Raw genomic sequence first — 27,828 nt, 5'->3', positions numbered from 1 at the left:
GCACATTTGTGGCCCAAAGAAAGAGAAGGCTTGGGAATCCTATATTCATACAGTTAACATGTGGGAGCAGTTCCCCAAACAATATCTGATATATCTTTTTCTGCAGATTATAAATTATGGGTTATGGTAGAGCAACAGAATGTACAAATTCCTCTGGAATATCTCCTTTGGTTACTGATGCACAAATATCCATATAAAATGGATTTTAGTCCTGTCACCTTTCGGATTATTAAAATATGGGATACAGTCAAATATTAAAAAGACATATTAAGCCCGGTGTCTAGACTTCTCCCCATGCTTCATAACCCAGATTTTACACTTGGTTTGCATCCAGATAATTTTAAAAATTGGCCTACCACGGGAATCTCCAGATTTCCCCCCAAGTAGACAGAGTGGGGCTGTATAACTGAATCTAGTGTCAAGACTACTACTTGTTGCAAATTACAGGAAAATAATTATAAAATACTTTCTCATTGGTGTATAAAGTACCCACTATTTTGGCCAAAATGTATAAGAATGTCCCAGATATATGTTGGATGAGATGCAATCAACCAAATGGAAATTTATCTCATATTTTCTGGCATTGTCCCAATCTATGACCATATTGACTTAAAGTTCAACAACTTTTATACAAATTTAATGATATGGATATAGAAGATTCAGCTACTTTTTTCCTTTTGCATAAAAATACTATGCCTACATTCCAATATAAAAACATGTTGATACCACTTCTTATTACCCCTGCTAAGTCTCTGATACCAAAATATTTGAAGTCTCAAACCATTCCGACAATTTTGGTTACTTAAAGTGCAAGACATTATTCAATTCGATAAGTGTAAATGGAACTAGGGATGCACCGGATCCACTATTTTGGATTCGGCCGGATCCCTGAATCCTTTGTGAAAGATTCGGACGAATACCGAACGGAATCCGAACCCTAATTTGTATATGCAAATCAGCGAGGGGGAGGGAAAAAAGAATGAAGTGGATTCGGTGCATCCCTAAATGGAACAAATTTGAATATATTCAACAAGATCAGTTTTCCCACAAATGGCATTATTGGCTCCTTTTCACAATATCAAGATTTAGGGGCAGATTTATCAAAATGTTAAATTAGAACTCACCACAGAAAAACTCACTCACTTTCTATTCATTCCTATGGAATTTTTAAGAGCATACTGTATTTGTCAATTGGTGCACTCCACTGATTTATTTATTTAATCTATTCAAACTATATAGCAATGGTCTTTAAAATAATTAGCAATGGCATTGCCATCATACCAACCCCTGGTCCTCCCCCATTTTATATATTTTATATTTACCAAATTGATCTTGGGCTGGCAGCATATTTTATATATTTATCTTTTTTTTTTCCTCTACTCTTAAATAACTGGGAAGTGCATAGCATGGATGTCAATATCCTCCTCATTAGATTGTTAAATGTCCATTTTTAATATTTTTATTGGCTATTTTATATGGATTTTGTTTCTCTCTCTGTAAAAGAAATAGTTTAAATACAGAATTTATTTTTAAAAAATGTCACCCATTAACACAAAACAGGGATTGTTTGTCCATATACTACAATTTATAAATATCTTTACACAGGCCACCTGTCTGGCAAGTCTTGTGCTCTCATCTGATTTTTTAAATTCCTGTATTTTACTCTTCATTTTAATAAGAAGCAATGGATTTGATGTAGCTCACCACTGAATATATTGCATTATATAAGGACAAATAATTCCTGATTTGTTTAAAGGGGAATTTTTTTGAACAAAATATCTTACTGTATATAGTCATATGGGTGTATGTGGATGTGTGGAGTATCTGTTTTTTTGTTTTGGAACCTCATCCAGAATGCTCAGGCCTTGGGTTTTCCACATAAGAGTTGTCTCCATAATTTAGATATTTAAGTCTACTAAAAATCATTGAAACCTCAAATAAATCAAATAGAATTGATTTGCCTCAATAAGGATTGATTTAGTGCTTGAATTGGGGTGAAAAGAGTGGAGGGATGCTATGTGTGCAATGTGTAGCTCAGTGTGCTAAAAATAAGCCCCTGCAACAATTATTAGCCCGACTCACCAATACTTTCTGGTTTCATGGACTTTAAAGGAACAGTAACACCAAAAAACCAAAAAAAAACCAAAAAAAAGTGTTTGAAAGTCATAGGTATATAATATTCTGTTACCCTGCACTGGTAAAAGCTGTGTGAAAGACTTTAGAAAGACTACTATAGTTTACATAAATAAGCTGCTGTGTAGCCATGGGGGCAGCTATTAAAAATATTAAAGATATTAAAGATAAAGATATGCATATCACAGCACAGATATACCATAAGGGTTATACTAAATTGCCTTTGTCCAAACACTGTGTGAAGTTGGGACACTCCGATTCTGATTTAAAATACATGGTATTTGAAGAAGTCAAATTAAATGTGGGGGGGGGGCATGAGCTGGCACTAAGAAGTGAGAAGTGTGGTGGATCCAAGAAAAGTGAAAGGTTTAGGGCACACTGGAAAACCACATGTAGATCAGACAAAAAATTGTTGGGTAAAGAGTTGATCCTTTAATAAGCATACCTCCCAACTGTTCCATTTCAGAGGGACAGTCCCTCTTTTGACAGCTCAGAATATGTTCAAACCTTTATACATTAAATTTTTCCCTAATTTTATTTTTATACTGAACTGTTCCTTTAAGTCTAAGCAACTTTCCAATATACATTTATTTTAGAAAAACCCCTACATGCTACTTTTTAAAGGAAAACTAAACCCTAAAAATGGATGTGGCTAAAAATGCCATGTTTTATATACTGAACTTATTGCACCAGCCTAAAGTTTCAGCTTCTCAATAGCAGCAATGATCCAGGACTTCAAACTTATCACAGGGGGTCACCATCTTGGAAAGTGTCTGTGACACTCACATGCTCAGGTGGCTCTGAGCAGCTTTTGAGAAGCTAAGCTTAGGGATGTTGCAAATTATTGAGCAGAAATTAAGATTGTCCTTTAATATGAAAGCTGATGCTACGGGGCTTATTATTAAATTCTGATGCTGCCATGTAGTAATAATCTGTATTAATTACTGATCAGCTTTATATTGTGACATTTCTATTCTATGTGTACTGTATATTTTGAGTCGGTCCCTAAACTCAGTGAGTGACAGCAGCACAGAGCATGTGCAGTGAATCAGCAGAAAAGAAAATGGGGAGCTGCTGGTTCAGAGACAAAGATATTTACTGCTAAAGGGTTGTAGTTGCCTTGGGCTGGTACAGAAGCCCAAAACATAATGTAGATGTGTGAGACCTGTTATCCAGAATGCCCGGGACTTAGGGTTTTTACAAATCTTTATTTAATTTGGATCTTCATATTTTAAGTCTAGTAGAAAATCATGTAATGTTATATAAACTCAATAGGCTGGTTTTGCTTCCGATAAGGATTAATTATGGCTTAATTTGTATCAATTACAAGGTACTGCTTTATATTATGGAGAAAAAGTATATCATTTTTAAAAGTTTGGATTATTTGGATAAAATAGAGTCTATGGGAAATGGTCTTTTCGTACTTTGGAGCTTTATGGATAACGGGTTTCCGGATAACAGATCCCATACCTGTATAACATTTCTAGGCTACTTCTTTAGATAAGCTTTAGTTCTCCTTTAAAGAAAAGTCTTAGTTCCCAGCAAAGACAGGTCTGTTAATCAGCGGTTTGTTCTACATCATACAAGGCTATTGTGATACTAAAATCTATAGTTAGTAGTGTATATAGTTTATGTGAGTGTATGGCGGGGTCACTGGGGCTCATTTATCAACACTGGGCAAATTTGCCCATGGGCAGTTACCAATAGCAACCAATCAGTGATCAGCTTTTTAAAGCCAGCTGCAAGTTGAACAATGAATGCCGCAAATTGATTGGTTGCCATGGATTGCTGCCCATGGGCAAATTTGCCCAGTGTTGATAAATGACCCCCTTGAAGTACTTGTATGTATGGATGCTGGGTTTCATTTGGAGGGGTTTAACTTGATGGACTTTGGTCTTTTTTCAACCCAATCTAACTTGTGTTTCAACATTCTGAGCCACCAGGGCAGAGAATAGAAAGGGACAGACAAATGCTGCTTTCAGTAGTAATAAATGTGATTGAGGGTAAAAGCTGCTCATTTTTGGTTTTAAAGGAACAGTAACACTAAAAAATGAAAGAGGTTTTCAGGAATTACATTATAGTATACTGTTGCCCTGCTTTGCTAAAACTGGTGTGTTTGTTATAGAAATGCGATTATAGTTAATATAAACAAGCTACTATGTAGCCCTGGGGGCATCCATTCAAGCAGAGGATACATAGTAGATAGCAGATAAGTTTTGAAGAATACCATTTTACACTACAGAGCTTATCAGTTATCTGCTGTGTATACTGTGTCTTTTCTCCTTGAAATGGCTGCCCCCATGGCTACAATTGCGCTTAGTTTTATAAACTATAGTAGAGTTTCTGAAGCAAACACACCAGTTGTACCAACGCAGCACTGCAGTACATTATATTTTCATTATTTTAAAACACTTTCATTTTTTGGTATTAAAGTTCCTCTAAGGCAGTGCTGTTTAACATGAGGCATGTGAATATCTTCTGTTTCATGTATGCTTTCCCAGCATGTCTTGCATTAAGAAGGGCTCTTTGGCTCTCTGATATTACTTTTATAGCTTTATTAAATATGCCGTTTCACAGTCATGAGCCATATCTTATTTACATATTCGTATGCCCCATACTCCATACTCACCCTTCGCTGCAGATTCAGAAACAATTGTAACAAGATAAGCAGGTCTCTTGGGGAAATGGTGACTTGCAGCTTAAAGGGCAATTTACCTTCATTAGCAAAACTGTAATAACACATAAAATCCACAGAAATGTGTTCAAACTTTCATAACCTGCTGAATTTTGTAAAATGAACATGGTAATTAGGGGGTGTGGCCACAAAAATGGGCATGGTCAAAATGCATGAATGCAAGTATGATCCTCACAAAATTGATTAATTCAACATTTTTTATAATTCAGTTGCACTGTAATTTGAACATACTTGGGGTCATTAATAAACACTGGGCAGTAACCCATGAAAACCAATCAGATGATTGCTTTCAGTGCTCAACCTGCAGCTGGCTGAAAAAAGTTAATCATCTGATTTCCATGGGTTACTGCCCAGGTGCAAATTTGCCAAGTGCTTATAAATAAGCCCCACTCTGGCTTTCTTTTTATTAACAACCAGGAAACAGCTGCGATCAGTTTGAATAACGTAGTACACACCACGTTTGAAGGTGTGTTTTTGTAAAAGCAGTCAAACTGGGCTATGGCGAGCCCTGTTTCACTGTTTGATAAATATATCCCATAGTGGGAGACCAGACCTTTTCTTACCTATAACTCTAGTCCTGCAAATGTAATACTCCTATGGAATTTTATGAATAAATATTTTCATATATATATTGTACATAGAATTATATATTGTGTTCACAAATATAGGTGCTTAACAATATCTGTTCTGGAAACCATATAACAGGATGCTATTAAAGTTATGGCAGAAATGTATTGAATGAATAATATTGACTAATAATCGAATTATCAGAAACAAAATAAAAGATTCCTGACATCAGTCTGATTGATGATGGGGAAAATCAGATAATGCTTCCCGTTTGCACAGTTACTGTTTATAGAATCAAAGAATCTATGGCAGCTTGCACTTGAGTCATAGTAAATCTACTGCTGGTGTGGGAGCATCTCCTTTTTGGTACCTTCATTATAATAAACATTCCATACAACACAGAACAACTAATCCATCAGTGTTTTTCATTTTGATGGTCTAGACCATAATTCATTTGCTAATAAGAATTAGAATATGTCTCTCATATGAGAATGCACTGCATTTAGCACAGTCAGATTTTTCTTTTTCCATTGTCACTCACAAAATTGCTTTGAAGGGTTTGGCATCTAACAAAGTACATGAGTTGTGTTTGTATTTTGTGTAAGCATTTGCCTACTGGATTTTAGTACAATGAACTGTGCAAATGATATCTTTCTTTCATCATAGCAAAGGTCAGTTAATTAGACTGGCCAAGCCTCTCTTCTTTTTGACTTCTTCCAGTGTAGAATTGATCCCTTGGATTTCTTTGGCTCCACACCCAGGTGTACATTTGATCTTCATGATCTCCTCACCTTTTTCCATAAGTGATCTCAAACAAACTTTAGGTTTTTAGGACATCCATTGACAGGGCAATGATTCCCGGCATGCTACGATAGAGGGAACTGGTCTCCAGCCCCACTAAACTGATAAAGGACGTTGGCTTTCCAGCTACTTGAACCCTGACACGGGCTCGGAAGAGGCCTTTAGCATTCTTAGAGTTCATGTCCACCAGGATCTGTCAGATTAAGCATTACATGTTACATGGCCATCCAGTTCACCATTGTGAATTTAAATAAGTAAACTATATTTGGGGGCAGATTTATCAAGGGTCGAATTTTGAGGATTAAAAAACCCTTGAATTCGATCCTCAAAGTAAAATCCTTCAAATTCGAATATGGTATTCGAAGGATTTTAGCGCAAAAGCTTCGATTAAACAAAAAAAATGGAACGATTCGAACGTTTTTAAGCGATTGATCGAAGGATTTTTATTCAATCAAAAAAAACTTGTGCTGGGGAAGGTCCCCATTGGCTAGCATTGTACTTCAGTAGGTTTAAAGTGGCAAAGTATGAAGTCGAAGTTTTATTTAAAGAGACAGTACTTCGATTATCGAATGGTCGAACGATTTTTACTTCGAATCATTCGATTCGATCGAATTTGACCAGTTTGATGGTCGAAGTACCCAAAAAATTATTTCAAAATTCGAATATTCGAATATTCGAATTATTCACTCGAGCTTAGTAAATCTGCCCCTTAATATGCTGAAAAGTTGTCTGAAGTGAAAGAGCACTTTTAAAAGTACTTGAAAGAAAACTTTAGAAGAAAATATATTCTGCTTAGAGAACAGATTCTAATATATACTGAGACTCTAATATATATATATATATATATATATATATATATATATATATATATATATATATATATATATACTGAGATATCATATACTCTGAGCAATATCCAGATATCACCTACATTAGAACTTTTAAGATGGTTTCCATCCCTCTTACCTCTTGGAAGTTCATGAAGAGGTCTCTCTCTGGCACTTGTAGGATCCATCTGTATTTCTCTTTAATGGACTGAACTTTTTGACCTGCTTCCACTAGAAGCTCACAGCCTAAATATAAACAATCATATTTTTCAAGCATACTTGTCAGTAGCTCACTGAGATACATTCTGTTATGTCAACAGTTGATTTGAGACCTACGCATGGAAATCTCATCCTCATGAAGATTTAAATCTGGGTTTTGGAGAGCATTTATCAACACTTGGCAAATTTGCACGCAGGCAATAATGTTTTGAAGAGTATTTTTAGGCGCAAAGCATAAGGGTCGCAGGGAGTGCAAAACAGTTTACTCTATTTCAAAGTAAAAGAGTTTAGAGTAAATATAATACAAAATGGTGCAATAAATAGTGTCTGACAGCATATCTGAAATCAGCATACAGAATTCATAGCAATATAAAAAGGTGTGCATTTTTATTTACTACAGAAATTGAAGATATGATACTTTAAACCTTTTGTAAAATTGTTCATACAAATTTAGGAAGGGCAGAAATTCTTGAGTAACCTCATGGCCCCCCTGGCCCCTATTGATTGATGAATCTGTCCCGCTTTGCTGAAAACCTTTCGAAACTCTGAAAAAATTCGCGAAACGCATTGAAGTCAATGGGCGTCAAAATAATTTTGACGCAGTGACAATTTTTATATGCGCAACGCTTTTGTCCGAATGCATTAAAGTCAATGGGTGAACGGCGAATAATTTTGACGTGCGACAATTTTGCAGCGAATTTTTCCATGCCGAATTTTCACAGCAGTTTCGCAAAAACATTTGTGGGTAGCGAAGTCCAGTAATGCGCTGCTAATCCATGCCTAGCAAATAAATGCGCCATCACTACTGGCCACCACAACCCAGATGTGAAACTCCTACACTTGAACCCCATGCAGCATGATGTTAATGTCATAATATGTGGTGTCTTCTGATATTGCTGTTTTACAAACCTTTATAAATTTGCTGTGTAAAGTAAATTGCTGTGTTACCTCCCACATTTTCTTTTTCCTCTTCAGTCACTCGTGTTACTTCCCTCTTCCTTTTCTGGGAATGGTAAGTAATAGACTTTGGTTCTGTGATATAACAACAAAATCGTCAAGAGCATAAGTGCGGAGTGCAATTTAGAGTGCAAGTCACCATGTTCATTACCACAATTCAGTGTTTTTCATACAATTCCAGTTTAAATGCAGCAGTGAGGTTATAATTTGCTATTGCAGGAGCACTGATTCTGACAAAATTGCACTGGAAATCTTCTGTCATACCTTAACTGTATACACTGATGCCAACCAGGATCTGCTCCCAGTCCCATCCCAATTCTGCCATGGTCCCACTCCCTGCCATGTACCCTGCTACACTGCTTTGAAACATTAGACAATTCAATTAACTGTAATAGAGAGGGCAAGTTAAGTTTTGGGAGTAATTTACAGCAGGTAACAGGGTGGGGCTTATATCAGGATAACTCATGAAAAATACAGGAGAGTTGAAATGTTTATGTTAAAGGTGACAACTAATTGTTAGTCAGTATGTAGCTTTTCTATATAAAACAGGCAGAAGGAAGGGGATGAGCAGAGCAGAGAATAGGACAAAGCCAAAGAATTGAGAATACAATGGCTTGAAACAAAAAATGAAAGAAATAGTAAAATAAAGCTGAAAAAAGATTTTCATAATCCAGCAATTGCTGCAGAAATGCTTTGAATAGATGAATGAAGTGTCAGTAAAGATGCTCAGATTCTGGTGCTGTAGGCTGCATTATCTCAGTGGCACTTGTATTTATTGGGAGATTGCTGAGCTGGCAATGTCCCTACTGCCGGATATGAGCCAAAATGAATGTTGGAGCAGCAGGAGGCACAACAATAGTTCAATTGCTGCTTACGACAGCAGGACTTTACAGTCATCAAAGTCTGCCTAACTAATGCAAACGGTGTTGTTACAAAAAGACAAAGTCCATCAAGTTCAACCCCTCCAAATGAAAACCCAGCATCCATACACACACCCTTCCCTACTTTCACATAAATTATATATACCCATATCTATACTAACTATAGAGTTTAGTATCACAATAGCCTTTGATATTATGTCTGTCCAATAAATCATCCAAGCCATTCTTAAAGGCATCACATCATCACCCGGCAGTGCATTCCACAACCTCACTGTCCTCACTGTGAAGAACCACCTACGTTGCTTCAAATGAAAGTTCTTTTCTTCTAGTCTAAAGGGGTGGCCTCTGGTACGGTGATCCTCTTTATGGGTAAAAAGGTCCCCTGCTATTTGTCTATAATGTCCTCTAATGTACTTGTAAAGTGTAATCATGTCCCCTCGCAAGCGCCTTTTTTCCACAGAAAACAACCCCAACCTTGACATTCTACCCTCATAATTTAAGTCTTCCATCCTTCTAACCAGTTTAGTTGCACATCTCTGCACTCTCTCCAGCTCATTTATATCCCTCTTAAAGACTGGAGTCCAAAACTGCACTCCATACTCCAGATGAGGCCTCACCAGGGACCTATAAAGAGGCATAATTATATTTTCATCCCTTGAATTAATGCCCTTTTTTATGCAAGACAGAACTTTATTTGCTTTAGTAGCCACAGAATGACACTGCCCAGAATTAGACAACTTGTTATCTACAAAAACCCATAGATCCTTCTCATTTAAGGAAACTCCCAATACACTGCCATTTAGTGTATAACTTGCATTTATATTATTTTTGCCAAAGTGCATAACCTTGCATTTATCAACATTGAACCTCATTTTCCAGTTTGCTGCCCAGTTTCCCAACTTAGACAAACCACTCTGCAAAGTGGCAGCATCCTGCATGGAACCTATAGTTCTGCACAACTTAGTATCATCTGCAAAAATAGAAACAGTACTTTCAATGCCCACCTCCAGGTCATTAATAAACAAGTTGAAAAGCAAGGGACCTAGTACAGAGCCCTGTGGTACTCCACTAACAACACTGGTCCAATTAGAAAATGTTCCATTTACCACCATTCTTTGTAGTCTATCTTTTAGCCAGTTCTCTATCCAGGCATAATTATGTTTTCACCCCTTGTGTTAATGCCCTTTTTTATGCAAGACAGAACTTTATTTGCTTTAGTAGCCACAAAATGACCTCAGAATGGCCAAAATTCCTTAACCAGTAACCTTTTGTGTGGCATTGTATCATTGTAACTTTAGAAAAGTCTAAGTAAATCACATCCACTGCCATCCCAGAATTGAGGTCCCTACTTACCTTCTCATAAAAAGAAATTAAGTTAGTCTGGCAAGATCTATTACACATAAAACCATTCTGGCACAAACTCAGAGTATTATGATTTGCTATGAAGTCCAGTATTTTTATTAACCCTTCAAAAAGCTTTCCTACCACTGACGTCAGACTAACTGGTCTATAGTTTTGAGGCTGAGAACGGGATCCATTTTTGAATAGCGGCACTACATTAGCACTATGCCAGACATCAATGAATCCTGAAAAATTAAGTAAAGAGGTTTGGCAATCACAGAGCTAAGCTCGCTAAGTACCCTGGGATGAACACCATCTGGCCCCCGGACCTTTGTGTGCAACCTGCACACAAGGGAGAAAAGTCACAAGCACTAGACAAACAATCAATGGTGTCATACCTAAAGTTGGCATTTCCAAGTAGATATTTACAGCTCCTTCCATTCTGAGTTCTGATTTCAGCATGTAAATCATATTCCACCCAACTGCTTCCAGTGTTTTCACTGTATTATCGTTTCTCTAAAATAGTGAGTAAAAAATAACAGTTGATTAAACTGGGTGTTGATAATTATATAGTGGATAATGTACCCCCTACTGTAATTTATAAAGAAATTATGTTACCGAGGAGTTATGTGACCATATAAAAGCACGAGGCCGCAGGCCGAGTGCTTTTATACAGGTCACATAACTCCGAGGTGACTATTAATATCTTTATAAATTTTCAGTGGGGGGTACATTATTCATTATAATCTACAATTTCTGGGTTCAGTTTGTACTTTCTGACGAGTTCTTTGCTTTTTAAATTATGACATACTTTAGTATATTTAGCTGGGTACCTTTATTTCTTCTTGCTATGGTCATGTCACAGCTGGGATGTAGTTCTTTCCTTTTTTTCTTCACAGGACTCCTCTCCATTTTTGCACCCCCCCTCTGCATTACCAAAGTCTCCTCCCCTTCGTATACACTACCTGGAGTCTCTCTCACCCTCCCTTACATTATCTAAGTCTCGCTCCGCCTCCCATCCACTCTGAAGGCTAGCTCCCGCACTGTGTGACATTTTCTTTCACTGCATCACAGACAGGTGAAGGCAAGGGAAGGAGGCGGAGCGAGTCTTCAGAGAGTGGACGGGAGGTGGAGCGAGACTTTGGAAGGGTGAGGGAGGGGGAGCGAGACTTCAGATAGTTGATGCGAGGGGGAGTGAAAATGGAGAAGAGAACGCTAGTGAGGCAGCTGCAGATTTTTTACTGGAGTGAGATCTGCTATGAAGGAAAGAGAAGCCGAAGGGAGGGGGTGGAGCGCGTTGTGGGAGGTAAGCAAATGCAGAGCCGAAAGCTATAGTGGTGGGAAGGTCGGGTAGAGGCGATGGCAGCAGCTGCGAGTGCTGTCCCTTTAAGTTTATAAACGGCGCGTTCTGGCGTCAGAACGCGCCGTTTATAAGGATATAATTTACAGTCTGGTCCCATTGGGAAATGACCAGACTGTAGATTATAAAATATATAAAGAAAGATTATGGAGGTCATTGAAAAGATATGTGGCAGAGGTGCAAGAGCCTACAGTATGTGCCTCTGTCAATCTTAAATATAGCCCTGCTAAATACAGGCACACTGTATTCATGGAGCAGCCACAGGACTCTGTGCTTCGAAATTAAACAGAGACCCACGTCATTTCAAGATGCAAGGAAGGCAGTGTGCAATACAAAAAAATGGCGGATTGTGCATGTTTTTTGCACTTATATCTTTTAGTCTTCTAGGTCAGTATCAGCTGGGGAATCATCTCATATCAATTGCTATTGAGAAAATGAATAGTTATATCCACAAGATTTGAAACTTGTAGTTCATTATGATACTCCACATATGGGTCCTCTATTTCAATGAGAAAACAAAGTAGTTCTTTAATATACACATACACAGTGACTCAAGGATGGTAAAGTCTAGTAGCTCATAGCAACCAATCATATGCTTGTCAGCTGTCCTAGATTAATAAAAGCATGGTTGCCACAATGAATGCACCAAAGATATCTAGAAAAACACATTGCACAAATTAAGAAATTAGCAAAAAGATTTGGAAAGAATGTTTTGGAGCTTCAGAATGGATTTTCCCCAAAACAGTAAAAACGGGAAACATCAATTAATGAAACTTCCTGGTTATTTAGGCTGCTGTTTCAATCAAAACGCTTCCCTTCAAAACTAAATTTGGGTACCACAGTAGACTGCAGAGACAAGCTTTCTCATAAGTTGACATGTACATGAATTCATTTATAAATGTGTGTAAATCTCTGTATTGATATTATACAGCGCCTTGTAAAAGTGTTCAGACACTTGACCAGTTCTCCCATTCTACAAACTCTTTTTTTTTTTATCTGTGATATTTTTTATTTCAAAGCACAAACTCACAATTATTTTTGAAAAATGTTATGTTTCAAAATGTAAATATGTTGTTTGCATTTATTCAATACTGAAGCTTTAAAGCCATAGGAAAGGGTCAATATTACTAAAGAGTTGTGGAACCAGCATCTTTCTAGCTAAAAGTCTGCCATCTGCCATCGAACATGTTACCTGAAGAAAAAGCTTTTTTTCCATTACTATATTTGTTTTATATGTCTGGAATTGTTGTGATGATCTTGCATTCTCATCCACCGTCATCTTACGCAACTTTATCATCCAATCTTCCACACCTGGACCCCAGTTTTGAAATAGCAATTCAAATGTTTTATTTTGCAGTATCTTGTTGCTGCAAAGGAGAACAACATCAAATCTGGAGCAACGTGTCATACTTTCTTACTATGGATTAAAAATAGGGACAAACAAATATATAGCTGTATGGTCACGCCTAATCATAAACCATGGTTTTAGTAGCATCTGGTTAGGGGCGATCCTGGGGCTGCTGCTCCCCCTGTTCTGCTCCTAGTCAAGGGGGGGGGCGCTTTGCTTGTGCAATGAGTGCAATAGCACTCTCTGCACTAGCGGAGCCGAATTTCCACATTATTACCCGGCAATTCAGCTTTTTGCCACCCTTTGTTACTGGCCACTCGTTGCCTCGTGGCAGGAGCAGCCCTGCATCTTGTGGTGCCTTTTCCCCTTCTACCTCAACAGCCTCAATGAATCCCAAAGGTGGGTGCCCCTTCCTACCCCAGTCATTAATGAAACATGGCAAAACTTAAAAGGCAATTAAAATCTATGCAACCCTGTGTTAGGAACTCCAACCCCATATTTGGCTTGAGCCCATAATCCTGTATATACTGTAGCAAATTAAAGGATATGTCACTACTTCACTCTTTAATAAATATACTCCTGTATTTTTCATTCTGATATCATTCTGATCTATACTGTATATTTATACAGTATAAATGTATTACCTGTCTGTATAATTTTCAGCTTGTTCTGATGTTTCATTAGACTTCACTGATCTCGTATCTTGTCTGATTTCTTCATCCGCTATCTCTGTTTCTGGGATCTGCTCTTTTTCAAAGAAGAAAATAAAGTGGACTTAATCTTTAATTAAAACATTTTTTTATATTTTTTATTCATTGATATTATATTATTACTGTAGTTCAATAGGGACATGCAAAAAGTATAAACCAATATCAATGTTATGAAATCAGTACTGCTTTCAGCTATTATTTCCCTTTTAAAGGCCTAATGGGTATGATATTTGAAGAGCTGCTTACCTGAATGTCCCTGCGGACTCTAGAGGTAAAGATATTGCTGTACACTTGCTCCATGAACTGTGGAATCGTCTGGGTGAAAAATGAGAAATCCACGTTATGCTGCAAGAAATCTTCTGCCCTGCGCATTAAGCTGAGAAGGGTTTGTAGATAGGAACGAAGGTCTGGAGAACAGATAAAGAAAATAATTTCACAGCCAGTCTTGTTATGTCTAAAGAATCTGCAGTTAGTCCCAGTACAAATGGCACAGTGCTTGACTGAATCGATTTTCTTATCAGCATTTGTAAATGTGTCTACATTTACATTTATTTTATTAAGGGAAAGTATACCACATAAGTAGATATTAGCATCTATTTATTTCCTTTATAATAGGGAAAACACATTTTGTCTGTGGAGCCTACCTTTACTGCATTCACCTTAATGTGGTGGAAATAAAGCATTCCAGACTTCCAAAAAGAAAGCATTGTTCTTGTATTAGGTACACCAGTTCCTTACCATCGATGCATACTGTTTACTGATGCAGTGCAGGCCCAAGAGGTCACTCATTCACCTGCATTCTAATCGATACTGTGGCTTGTGATTTATTGTAAAATGGATAAATGCATATTGCTTTGTGGGGATGAGAGACCAAGAATATGTCTACATATAAATATATTTGATAGGTAGATTCACATTTTTGTTTCAGTCTCAGAACTCACCACATCGTCTCTGTTTCTGTTTGCACCTTTCTTCTGTTAAACGTGTGCATGCTTCTTGGCTGAGGGGTGCAGGGCACATCTGTCTATACAAAGAGCAGAGGGAGCTGATTCCTTTTTCATGTAGGATGCCTAGCTCACTCAGTTCAAAGCAGGTAGGCTCCCTGATTGGAGGAGATTCTGTGGAGGAGTCAAAGAAATATTAAAAGAGCAACTAAATGTTATCATGCCTTGTGAAAACATAAATGAGTCTTACAAATTATGATATTTACTCTGGGTACCCATCCCATATACATTGTAGTATGTACAGCATTGGGATATTTTCAGTATATATTATATATCAGAATTGTTTCTGCTTTAAAAAGAACAACATTCAAATAATAAATAGGATGGGTCCTCCCAATGATTAACATCAATATACAACACTGTTACTACCAGTTAAAGCCATTTACTCCATACAGTATTGCAACTTATTATAACAATGTCACTTAATGTGAGTGGGGAGTGTAAGTTAGTGGAGATCATTACTCTTCATTTGGTGGCTGATCCAGTCAGTGAAGGCAGTGACTCTTGTGTATACTCCTGGCTTCCCTCTTTCCCCACAGCCATCTCCCCATGATGTGATTCCATACAGAACAAATTGTTTGGAAATAGGATCCTGACATGTCAGTGGCCCTCCTGAGTCTCCCTACAAGAGATTAAATGTCACTATTATGTCCAAATGTCAGAATAAGCATCTGTGTATGAAAAAGAAAGTACACTATATTCTCTTTGTAAAATTTTACTCTTTTACAAAAAATCTACAGACATAGAGAAGAAAAAAAACGTTGAGGCCCATTTATCAAAGGTTGAATTTCAAATTCATGTGAATTTCTTTTAATTCGAATATACTCACAATTTGACTGGGAGGTTATTTAAGATAGAAAATGTTATGACTATTCGATCTAATTGTACTGACCTGAAAATTCTAATTGTATTCAAATCGATTTGTAGGACTCAAGTTTTTATCCGAAAAAAAAAAACCTTGAATGTCAGGAAGATTAACATCTCCAAATGGCTCAATGGACCTCTGTCATTGACTTTTACATGAACTCGACAGGTTTCAGGTGGCGAATATCACGAATATTAGAATTAGGACTGTTTCCATGGTCGATGTGTGATAAATCCCAGATTCAAATTTACATTCAAATAGGGGTATTAAAATTCTAATGTGTGAATTTTGACACTCGGAAATTTGAATTCAACTCTTGATAAATCTCCCCCATAATGTACCATAATGTACTCTGACTTGAAAAATTCATTGGATCTCTGACTTAAAAATTCCTTGGATCCTCATAGTTCCGAATGGTTTATCAACTTATTAATAACCATACAGATTAAGGGTGTTCAGATTCAGTATAGCCTTGAAACAATCAAACTGCATAACAGCACCTGGAGTTGGGTAGTTGGGTAGCTCACATTATGGTCCTCTCTAGATTCTAGGTCAAAACATTCAAGCTTATTCTCATTGTATTTCCTCTGTAAAAACATTAAATTACCTGACAAGAGTCTATCCCACCAGTCAGGTAACCTGCACAAAACATGGTGCTGGTTAGCATGTCTTTCCCAAGGGTCCCTCTACAAGCTTCTTGGCTAAGAACTGGCACACGGGCTTCCATAATCACATCTGATAGGGGTCCGTCTGTTTGTTGGTAGAGAACCAATGTATGTAAATGTTACTGGTATCATACACATTATGCTGCCATTAGTGAATATTTTTACAGATCTTCCCAATACAGTGAGATAATTTTCCATCCATGCATTAACAATATTTTCCTTTAAGCCTGAGAAAGAGCAGGAAAACCTGCTATGAAGAGGGCCAGTTGGAAATATAACTTTTGAATACAAAGGTGGGCTTAAATCCAAAAAAGTCTAAAAACTACTGCCATCAGGTAACACTGGATGGTCTCTTCTTTAAAGCAAACATCCGTTTGGATCCTATGGGTTTCTTGCACTTGGTGCAGGGAGTGTGATTTTTATTACATGATACCAAAAGCAGGTAATATAAAATATAATAATAAAAAATTTGCACTAGGACATTCAACTAGTAGCATTTATGCTCATCTATTTATAGTTTTAAGTGTAAAAGTTAAAAATGTTGTAACAACCAAAATATACATTTAGCAGTGTAATATTGTTCATTATGCAAATTAACAATTTGTTATAAAATGATAAGGCCCCATAGCAAAGAACATTTCTGGGTTCCACTATTATGCTGTTGGTACCATTCAACCCCACCCCAACCCTTATTAGGGATTGCAAGCTCCATACCACATATCCTGTAAGTTCTACTTCACTCCCAACTTACTGGCGCAAACTGAGAAAGTTAGTAAATTATTAAATAATTCTGTGTTCACAAAAGTTATATGAAATAGACACAAGGGGAAAATGATTTGCATTGTGAACATATTTCAATGTCATTCATTCCCCTCTTATTATCAATACAGTTGATATAGCAACTGACCCTTTTTGATGCTTCTCTTTCATATATACAGTAACAATAATAGTTTAAGTGAAATTCCATATATACTGTATATATGCTGCATCTATACTGACCTTCATAGAGGGAGCCCCAGCCAGCAATATAGCAATTAGTGCCAGGGGCTGGATCTTTAGGCACTGGTGGAAGGCACACAGGTCTTGCACTTTGTGGAGCTGTGACTGAGCTGCTTAATTCCAGCAGGGCAAGGTCATTATCAAAGGTTTTCTGGTTAAACTGAAAACATGATGCACATATCAGTATTGAGTTGTACTTGAGATGGTACTAATAAATATGCTGCTAAGTAGAATTGTGGTAAGCACTGTTTGTGCCACACTTTTAGTGACATCCAGAAGAAATATTCATACCTTTGGATGCATCACAATCCTGTTAACTTGAAAAGTCTTCTCTCCTTGAGCCCTCTTGCTGAGATCATACTGACCAACCACTACTGTCCATTGGAGTTCATTAATATTTCTGTATCATTGAGAGAAAAGGGATTGTTGTAAAAACTCAGCACAGTGAAACCACAATGCCACAGTTTTACTTGCATAAGAAAGTGCTGTTCTAGTAATATTTGCAGTATAAAACTCAATAACAGCTCATCGGTACATACAAGCTTTGGGCTTATGTATCAGCAATCAGCAAAACTACACATGGGCAATAACCTGTAGCAACCAATCACTAAATAGCATTTTCAGTCAGCAGCAGGTAGAAAGTTGAAAGCAAAACATTGTTTGGATGCCATGGGTTACTGCCCTGGTAAAAACTTGCCCAGTGTTGGTAAATAAACCCCTGATGTTCTGGAGTCATAAAAAATCATAAGATGTAATTTTGCAAAGATCCCATAAGCTACCCCTCATTCCTTAAGCAATTGCATTTGGGGTTTTGATGTTCTTAAAGTTCCATGGTAAATTGCAAAGTGCATTGTTGCCAGGCAGAAGGGGTTTCATTTACAACTTGTGCAAGTTAGGGAATAGGGGGTGGGATTTCTATGTGCCTCCCGCAGTCTACCCCATATGAAATGCAGACCTGCGCCTGTGGGCACTGTCTGCAAAGCGCCAATAATATTGTGGCTTGTTCCTTTTTCTTCCACTTTGGACCTTACCCCAAAAATTGTAACAGACACTTTTAATGTTTAGCATTCATTCCATACCCAGTGAAGCAGTGTGCAGCTGTAAGGATCCACATGTCATCCAGCAAGACTCCTCCACACATCAGTTCGCCATTTAGTCGAATGTTCACTAACCAAGGCCAAGACCCAGGGGATGTTATGCTCCCACCCACAATGCGGCCCATAGCACCTGTGTTGTTAATGGTGAATGAGAACTTCTGTCCACATGTCACTGGTTCAAGGAAAAAAATATATTTTTAAAAAAACGTCCAGCCCAGTGAAGAGAAAAATGTTCCTTTTTGTTATTCTATTTCTCTAAATAAAGCATTTTTAAAAGGGGTAGTTCACCCTATAATTAACTTTAAGTATGAAAATGACATTTATATTTTAAGACTAATTTAGCTTGTTTTATTTTAGCTTAGCAGCTCTCCAGTGTTGAATTTTCAGTATCTATCTGGTTGCTAGGGTTTAATTCACCCTAGCAACCAGGCTGTAGGTTAAATAAGGGAATGGAAGATGAAAGTTAAGTAATAAAAATTAACAATATTCGAAATTCTCTTAGTAAACTGAGCAACAATCCAATAGTATATGGACCGGAAATTGCCAAAAGAGTATCTCCACAACCGCAAGGGTATTTCAAAAAAGGTTATATTCAAAAAAGGGATTTATACTCTTAGAACCGGCTGAGTACTACTTAGATATTTGTATCAACATGTGTATGAATAAAAAGGCAATGTTTATTAGACAACCATGCCAGGGAATCACAACACTTAAAACCAATTAGAGCTGTTAGGTACAAGAAGGGGCCCCTCCTATTTTAGGTATCGCACTCTATAGAGCTTAATTCAGGTAATGCACATATCAACATGTAGTATAATGCAGAAAAATTAATAATAAAGGACCATGAAGTTGTCAATAGAAGTGTCAAAATTTCAACATGTGTATCTGTAAGTCCAAACTGCAGTTAGTGTCCCATGTTGTTTAGGTTGTAAAAAAATAACTTTGATGATCCTGTTTCCTGACCCAAGGGAAGATCAAATGTGCCAAGTTAGGATGGACAGAGTGAATTGTGGCAAAAATTCAAATTTGAACCTTGAGAAATCAATCATCATTGCTATATGTGATCTAATGATATTTGTCGTTTACCTCATTTCTCACCTGGACTTCCATCTTCTGGTGAGGTATTTAAATAATCCATATTCATTTCTAGCTCTGCAAACAAAACAAAATAGATATATATATATATATCTGATTTTACAGTATATAGCATAACATATGCTTTGGAATATTAATATGAAGCAAAGCATAATAAACTGATACCAATATAGGTAAGAATTTTTCCTAATGATACATGTGCAGTCTGAAACCACACAAAGGGCTAAAGAATTATATTACTGTGTAGTTACATGAAGTCAATGTCAACACAGCAAGGTTAATAAAGCCATCCCACTTTGTATGTCTCCAGCATTAAGGGGGGATTTTTGACCAATTTGTAGTAACTTAAACTTAATTATATGCATGTATTCAGATTGGCACCTTTGGTTTGAAGATCACATATAAACAAATTTCATTAAACTAGTAGGTAGAGTATTGTTTCTACTCATTTTCATGGATTGAAATTGTTAATTTTACTTAATACCGCATTATAAATTTGGTAGGCATCAATTTAGTTCAAATTTTATTGCAGTGTGATACAATTGGCACTAAAAGTTATCTAGAATCAAACAAAGTTTAGCCGATCAGCACACCTATATATATATATATATATCGATGCATGAGTGACCTCTAGTGACCATAAGAGGCAAATATAGAAATACAAAATTCATGCATTTAGATAAAAACTGAATTTATTAGGACATGCCTATGATTAAGTGCTGGGTAAACATGAAACGCGTAAAGGTTTTTGTGGAGTCTAATGGATTTTAATATCTCCTAATGAATTCAGTTTTTTAACAAAATGCATGAGTACATACATTTTGTATTTTTAAAAGTTATCTAGACCAAGGGATCCCAATTACTCTGTATACCTAACACACACACACAAACACACACATATATACATATATCTATTGGGCACAGCTAATGAACCTGCTTTCTAGGCATCAATGTAAGTTTACACTTATAACTGTGTTCTAAAAGTAATAGATCTGAATGGAACTTGGAAAAGGTTTATCATGCCCTTGTGAAATGTTTGTTTTCATTCTTACACCTGAACATAAAATTCTTAAGATTCTTACTGCACTCCTCAAGTTTCAGTTGGCACCGACCAGCCATGGCTTGGATGCATTTGTCACCAGTTAGGTTCCCCTCAGGACATCGCTGATGGTAGAAGCTACAGACTTGACTCATTGACCAGCTTCTTTCTTGAGGGTCAGATTCTGAATGAGCCTCCAGGATCACATCACATGTTGGCTCTAAGTCTTCAGGCAGGAAATTTTCTGTAATTAGGACCAGTTATTTCTTCATGTAAGAGAAACTATTAAAGTGGACCCATCACCCAGACATAAAAATCTGTATAATAAAAGTCCTTCTTAAATTAAATATGAAATCTAATTTCTTTTTTTTATTAAAGCATTCATAGCTGTTGTAAACTCATTTAAAAATATCAGCTGTCAATCAAGTATTGCCTACCCCGCCTCTATGCCTAGGCATAGAGGTGGGGCAAGCAATTACTTTCACTTTCCATTCAGCACTTCCTAGATGTCACTGCTCTCCCTACATTCCCCCAGCTTTCTTAACGATTTAATTGTGTAACCAGGGCATGGGGATGGACATTGGCTCCCTGTCCCCTGGTGCACAAACAAGATTCTGAGATGATACAAGGTTTGCCTTAATAACAGTGTCCACAAAATGGCTCCTTCCTGGTTGCTATAATTATGAGTTCCCAGACTGATGGAAACAATATTCAAATAATTTATACAGTGTAATTAAAGTTCATTTTGCTTGACTAACATGATAAAATAGGATTTGGATAATTTTGTTTGGGTGACGGGTCCCCTTTAAGTTTTGCAATACAAACCCTTCATAAAGCCATGCTGATTGCTGCTCATAATGCCATTCACTAGGACAACATTTTGAATGTGATCCCTTAACAAGCCTTAAAATAATTTGCCAACCACAGATGTCAAACTTACTGGCCTATAATTGCCAAACTGAGATCATAATCCCTTTTTAAATATTAGAATGATATCAGTTTTCCTCCAATCCATAGGTACCATACCGGATGAAAGCAAATCTGAGAAAATCAGAAGTATCGCGTGAATATTGCAAGGAACTTGCACTTACGTCTGCACTGAGCTCTTGTGTTGGTGCATTCTGGAAAGAGGCAGGGGACACATGAGTTGCAAACCTTCTGATATTGTTCTTGTTCTTTTACAGCTACATCCAGAGCCTGGAGTGCTGTTTTCAATGCAGCCTCCAGGATCAGAGTTCCTCTGTCTGAGAGAGCTATAAGATCATAGGACATAACATTTACTTAGGAGAGAAAAATATAGTTAGCGTGCATTGTAATAGCACACACTGCATACAGTTCCTAAACAGAGTTGGATATTAAAGGGAATCATTATTGCTATCTATGCCTTATTGTTGTACAGTGTTGTTCATTATTTTGTCAGCTTATCACACTCCTTTTTGCAAATGCTTCAGTTACCTACATAATGTGAAAAGTTGCTGAATGTGGAACAAGGACTGATGCAATGAGATTTTGCTTCTACAAATATATGTAGACATATTCATATGCCACAGATGCGCACATATACACTATATGGCCAAAGTCCATTGTTAAAAACTAACTGGCAGGTTCCAAACTGTCTCTGGAAGCAATATCAGCACATGAACCATATGTTGGTAGTATGTTTTTCTATGGCCAATCTAAACCACCTGAAAACCTAGCCACTGGATTTGCAAGTTGTTCTCTTCAAGAGATACTGACACCTGGAATTAAACCTTTTTTTTACATCTATCATAACATTGTCTTTGCATGTGATCTATAATGTTGCCATAAAAGTATTTGCGGATGCTTTTAAATTATTCATCTGATCTTCCATGATCCTCTATGAGGGGGCTGCCATATTTGAGCTTCAGTAGTCTGCTAGCATGAGAAATTCTAACCGACATGTTGAGAAGGGACAGTCAGGTTGGCAAAACAGTCAGGTTTAGGAACTTCAAGTAACAATTACTTACAAAATCAGACCTATCAGTGAAAAACAATCAACATGAGCTATAGGTTACTTTTAATGTACATTAATATTTTGAAGAATAATTTTTTAGTGTCAGTGTGAATGAGGTGGATACCAGAAGAACTCAATCTGCCTGCATATATACCAAGCCATGGCCTCAACCCCATCAAATTGGACACCTGTAGGATATGATTACTATGGTGCTTACTATGACCCAGGCCTGATTAGCAAACATCAATGTCCATCATGAGGGAAGGGATGTCCAATTTCTTATCTGATTACTGCTATGAGAAACTGGACAGGAATATACCTGTATTGGATATTTATAGTTATAACGTGTATAGATACAGCCTTTTTCTTGATTCAGTCACCTGGGTCTTACTGCATTAGTCTTGTCTGTTGTTAAAGAAAACAACAGACATAAAAATATGCATATGAATAGAAATGTAAGATTGTTCATATGTTGACAAAAGTAAGCAATGATTTCATGTTGTGCTTTCCTTTTATGTTTTAATATTTTTTATGAACAATATGTGTAGAGCAGCATCTACGATAAAAGAATAAAAAACAGACAATTTTTGTAACTCCATACAAATAAGGGTTATTGAGATACAGTAGGAAGACACAAACTATAAAGCTACTAATCAGAGTCAATGGTTTTGGAGTTTATCCACAGTCTGCTGTGCGTGGCATGCAGGCTATGGTAGTTCCCCCTCTTTTGCTTTCTATGAGGCAGGCAAATGGATAGATTTGCTTTTGAAGAAACAATTAGCAACCATTACAAATGTTGGGCTCATGTGTTCTATCCACCAATGAACCATTTAGTTCACTGTGACCTGGGATAAAGAGAAACAGTAAAATCATCATATAAGCATTTCTTTTAAGAGAGATTCACCATGTGAATGAGGAGGCTCAGGTGCTCTGCCCTAAGCCTTCAGCATAAGGAAGCGGACATCACCGTATTGTAGGGTAGGCAGCAGTCCTCCAGGCAGTAGTAGTAAAAACAGGTCTATATTGTGTTCTCACAACACTTAATCATAGCCTATTATGGAGTAACCTATGATTAAGTGTTGTAAGAACATGAAAAGCGTATGGCTGTGATCCACACTTGTACCTCAATGTAGACCTGTTTTTACTACTGCTCTTTGAGTGCCTACCCTACAAAACAATACGATATAGAGAAAACACTCACCTTGAAGGATATTGGCTGGCATCCTGTACTGCTCTTTGTGTAATGGAGCACCATCAGAATGCTGAAGGATCAAGTCTAGAACTGGAAGCAGAGCCCAGCACAGTAGCTTCATCTTCAGATGCAGCTGTTTCAAATAACCTCAGCTTCTTTTCACCTCTAGTCTTGAACGTTTCCACTTTTGCACTGTAAAACCTAACCTCCCTGTTTTTCCGATTTCCCTTTCTGTTTCAGTGATACAGTGCCTCCTTTACCACTAACAATGCATTACCCAAGTGTATCAAATTATCCAATCACTGATTGTGTCTCTGCATCTATTATAAGCACATACAGCCAATTTCTCTTCTTTCTTTCCTAATTTGTGTCTTGCTTGTTCTATGTTCTTGTTCTCTTTCTGTGCTACAACTATATTCCCTGTTCTGTCTCCCAATGTATGTGATTTTGCTCTCCCTTCTACATTTGTCTCAGTCAGAACCGCCTCCAAGTTGACAGTTAAACAATACACAGCATGGTTAGCGGAGCTGTATATGTCCAGGACCACTGGGGGGGGGGGGGGGTAAGGGATGGAAGAGACAGTTCCCAAGCATTTGTGTAAACTGCTGAATTCATTAAGGCTTTGACAATAATGCCAGGACAGGAGGAGGAGGTGGGGGCTTGCAGGCTGGGGTGAGAAGAAAATTGTTGTGTTCATTAGCACCAGGACTTTTAAATCTCAAAACCATTTGTCTAGTGATATCTAACCTGTGGCACATTAGTTATTGCTAAACTACAATCCCTGCTTTCCTCAATAGGCTTCAACTCATATTGACAGTTGTACTACAGCTGAAGGGTCACAGGTTGGACAACACTGGTCAATGAATATTTCTTGAATCACTCGTATCACCCAGCAATATTTCCTACTACTTTAGTTGTTTCCTCCATGCCCAGGAGCATTCTCACTACAATAAATTACCTTCTTACAAGGTGATTATATATCATTTAGTAAATAATCCCTTGACCAAGTCTACAGTGCACTAAGACTCGTATGTGTTAATGAGACTTGGGTATGGCGGCATTAGAATGAATCTGAAGCATTTATCTTGACGTCATTTGCTTGTTGATTGCCTATTTCAGCTCCAAAACGTTGTTTTTTTCAGTTTAACATTTTGGCCTGCCTACGTTTCTGAAGGATGAAGAGAAAAAAGGAAAATCAGGAAGGGGGTCATGAGTACTCATCACTGGCTCAATAGAGGCATTGTATTCAGCACCAGAGAAAGCGGCTCTATCAAAGCTGTGCCCTGCTGATCAGAGAAGAGCCGCTGCTCTTGATCATTTTCACAATTTTATACTCATCAGTGAAATGTTGTCGGTTCAGATCACTCCGGTCCTCCAGCAGGAACATAAGAAGCAGAATTATTTTAAAAGTACATTAAAGTAAACCAAAGTGGAGATGGCTAGAAAGCCAAAAGGTTCCAAGACTAAGAATATGGTAAGACAAGGATGAAGGGAACTGCTAGTTGTCAGTTAACACAAAGGCCTTTACTACTTAAACTTGACCACTCAACCACTTAAAGGCACATGAAACTTTTTTAAGCCTTTTCCATTGTATTTTTCAACTAGAAATTTTAAAAGAAGAATATGTATAATTTTAATTTCTGCATAGTTTTATCATGCCCTACAAAAGTGTTAGTGTGCCTCACAGGCATCATAAAATAATTTCTATCATCTCCGTGTATCAATTTTGCATTACTGTTCATGTCACTATAGCCTTTTGCTCTGTTTGAAAGATGTAATAGGGCTCATAGCAAAATCTGTGACCCTTGAAAAAAAAAGTTGTGTAACTTTTTCCACTGCAAACCCAAATCCCTATCCATATATGCTAAGGTTACTGAGTCACCTAAAAATCAAGGATTGTTATAAATACCATAAGAAATGATGCAATTAATGCAAACCAGCTGCTATAATGATTTGTTAATAGACAAAGGCCAAGGCTAGTGCCACACAGATCTGATTTTCAGCCTAATCAGTTGATCCACTTGCCTCTGCTTGCTCAAAATATGCAGAAATTTGCGAGTATGTATTTTTGCACCAAAATCTGCTCCATTTCTGTCAGTATCCAGTCTGACACAGTGCTTCTCAGTGCAGACACAGGAGTGAATGAGCATGAAAGGGTTGTCCCTTGTCAAAGATTGTTTTTATGTTTGCAGTAGAACCCACTACCCATATAAAAGTTTAGAATATTTGGTGCTGTATATTTGCCCTTATTGAAGCTGTCATCCAGGTCCACCTGAAAAAGAATTCCTGTTAAACAAACACAAAATTCCCAATATGAACTAATTCTCTCAGAAGCTGATCATATTTTGCTAACAAATCACAGCAAAATCAAACACAGTCAGTATTAATAACATAATAATTAATGCAATCTGCTATCAAACACATGTAGCACTATAGATGGTACCCTTTCCTGATGCTTTCATAGGTACGGCACTGCTACATGTTACCCCTCACTTCAGCTGGATCCTCACAGAATAATTAAGTAGTCTTCAGGCTGAACTATAACTCTGCTTAACTCTCTTTAACACATTAACTCAGGTGCTTATTTTGTACACCAAACATATAAATGCATAGCTACACATCCCACACCAAATTTACGATATGTATCACTCATGCCACGGGTGTTTGTTCCCAGTGTACCAGTCTTACCCAGTCCCTACACTTGATGAGTGTCAACTGGAAAACTGCTCCACATTAATCCTCCTTAGTGGTACATAAAATAGTGAAGTCTAGTTAAGGTTGTCACCTGTCCGGTTTTGACCCAGACAGATTGGATTTTGGAAGGGGTGCCCAAGTCAAAACTGTCTGCCTAGTTTTCCAAATTAGGAAATATGGGCAGGATTACCTTGGATTGATATGGCAATCGGCAATCATAACCCTGTCCTTGACATCACTGGCCTGCCCCTACAGAGTCAAAACCCTGCCCCTCCATATAATTGACCGCCCCCAGGCCCAGATTTGTGATGAGGCCTAGGGTATTACTGAGCACCCGCTGCTTAATTTCAAGTCAAAACGCAAATGTCCCTGAGGAAGCCGAGCTATCGGTGAAACGCGTAGGGCGGGCGGCATAGGTGGATGAAGGGTGATTAGCTCCCACTCGTTCCCCACGTAGACAGGCAGGTACCACTGGGAAACGATTGGAGGGCAAATAGGCTTAACGGGTAGCGTTAACTGAGCATTTGCAATTTTGACTTGAAATTAAGCAGCGGGTGCTCAGTAATACCATCCATATACTTGTAGTTTTTAGATATATGTGGTTTTTAGGGACATAGTCCCACACTGCTTCAGTTCTATGTGTATGGAGGCGTGTGTCTTGTGTTATTGGTAGCGTGCTTTTTACTTGAATGGTTATTAAAAGTTAAGTATTAAATAGTAAAATAAATCCTCTTTATCTGAACTGGTTAGCTGGAAGCCCAGAGGCAATGCAAGCTTTTTGTAATTGGCTCTGACTGACTTCAGTTGTGGTTTGAATATTTTTGGCCTTAAAATTATGTTAGCGACAACTTCAGATCTCCATGTGTTCTTGAATAGAGTCAAGGCGGAATATCCTGAGATTGCCACAAAAGCACTGAAAACCCTGCTTCCATTTCCAACATACTCTGTGAAGTGGGATTTTCTGTAATGACAGAAACCAAAACGAGATGATGGAATAGACTGGACATAGGAAACACACGTCATGTGTCACTGTCTCTCTTCACTCCCAGATGGAACAGTCAAGTTACAGGGAAACAAGCTCAGGTCTCCCACTGATTCTGGATTCTGGCGAATTGTATTATTTTTTATATTACAATGTATTAATTAAATTATACATGCACTACTACTAGCTTGTGTTTACTTATCTATTATGTGTATCTATTATGTGCCTGAAATGTGTGCCCCCCGGCCCTTGCAATATTTGTCTTGCTTAAAACTGGACCCTGGTGCAAAAAAGGTTGGGGACTGCTGCTTTAAATGATGGTCTTGTGCCTTTAAAAATAGTTGCTGATCTAGTCAGTGTCTCTCCTTTAAAAGCAAATAAC

General features: G+C 37.6%; 1 protein-coding gene and 1 long non-coding RNA gene across 2 annotated transcripts; one reads left to right on the top strand and one right to left on the bottom strand.

Moving 5' to 3' along the window:
- Window positions 1-5,394: 5,394 nt before the first annotated feature.
- prss56.S (serine protease 56 S homeolog) lies at window positions 5,395-20,758 on the bottom strand. The gene is made up of 15 exons (XM_041564751.1): window positions 20,647-20,758; window positions 19,568-19,621; window positions 18,452-18,641; window positions 17,664-17,772; window positions 17,373-17,532; window positions 16,316-16,458; window positions 15,306-15,465; window positions 14,781-14,957; window positions 14,086-14,246; window positions 13,774-13,871; window positions 12,974-13,148; window positions 10,820-10,937; window positions 8,191-8,274; window positions 7,163-7,269; window positions 5,395-6,389 (listed from the first exon to the last, which is right to left on the bottom strand). Exons 1-15 carry the CDS (start codon window positions 20,756-20,758, stop codon window positions 6,216-6,218), a joined length of 2,022 nt encoding a protein of 673 aa, XP_041420685.1. The 3' UTR covers window positions 5,395-6,215.
- On the top strand, window positions 11,156-27,626 carry LOC121394265. The gene is made up of 2 exons (XR_005961600.1): window positions 11,156-11,727; window positions 24,913-27,626. It is a non-coding gene; the product is annotated as an uncharacterized LOC121394265 (long non-coding RNA).
- Window positions 27,627-27,828: the final 202 nt, after the last annotated feature.

This window comes from Xenopus laevis, chromosome 5S (assembly GCF_017654675.1).
Source record: "Xenopus laevis strain J_2021 chromosome 5S, Xenopus_laevis_v10.1, whole genome shotgun sequence".
Lineage (NCBI taxonomy): Eukaryota > Metazoa > Chordata > Amphibia > Anura > Pipidae > Xenopus > Xenopus laevis.
This window is presented reverse-complemented; position numbering and strand designations above follow the sequence as displayed.

Excerpts from the sequence above, each read along its gene's own strand:
- prss56.S (XM_041564751.1), bottom strand. The coding sequence starts at position 20,758 with ATGAGTCAAGTCTGTAGCTTCTACCATCAGCGATGTCCTGAGGGGAAC. Across the intron at positions 8,275-10,819 it reads CTTGGAAATGCCAACTTTAG|AACCAAAGTCTATTACTTAC; the intron begins GTATGACACCAT and ends GTTATATCACAG. Across the intron at positions 7,270-8,190 it reads GGAAAAAGAAAATGTGGGAG|GCTGTGAGCTTCTAGTGGAA; the intron begins GTAACACAGCAA and ends GTTTATATTTAG.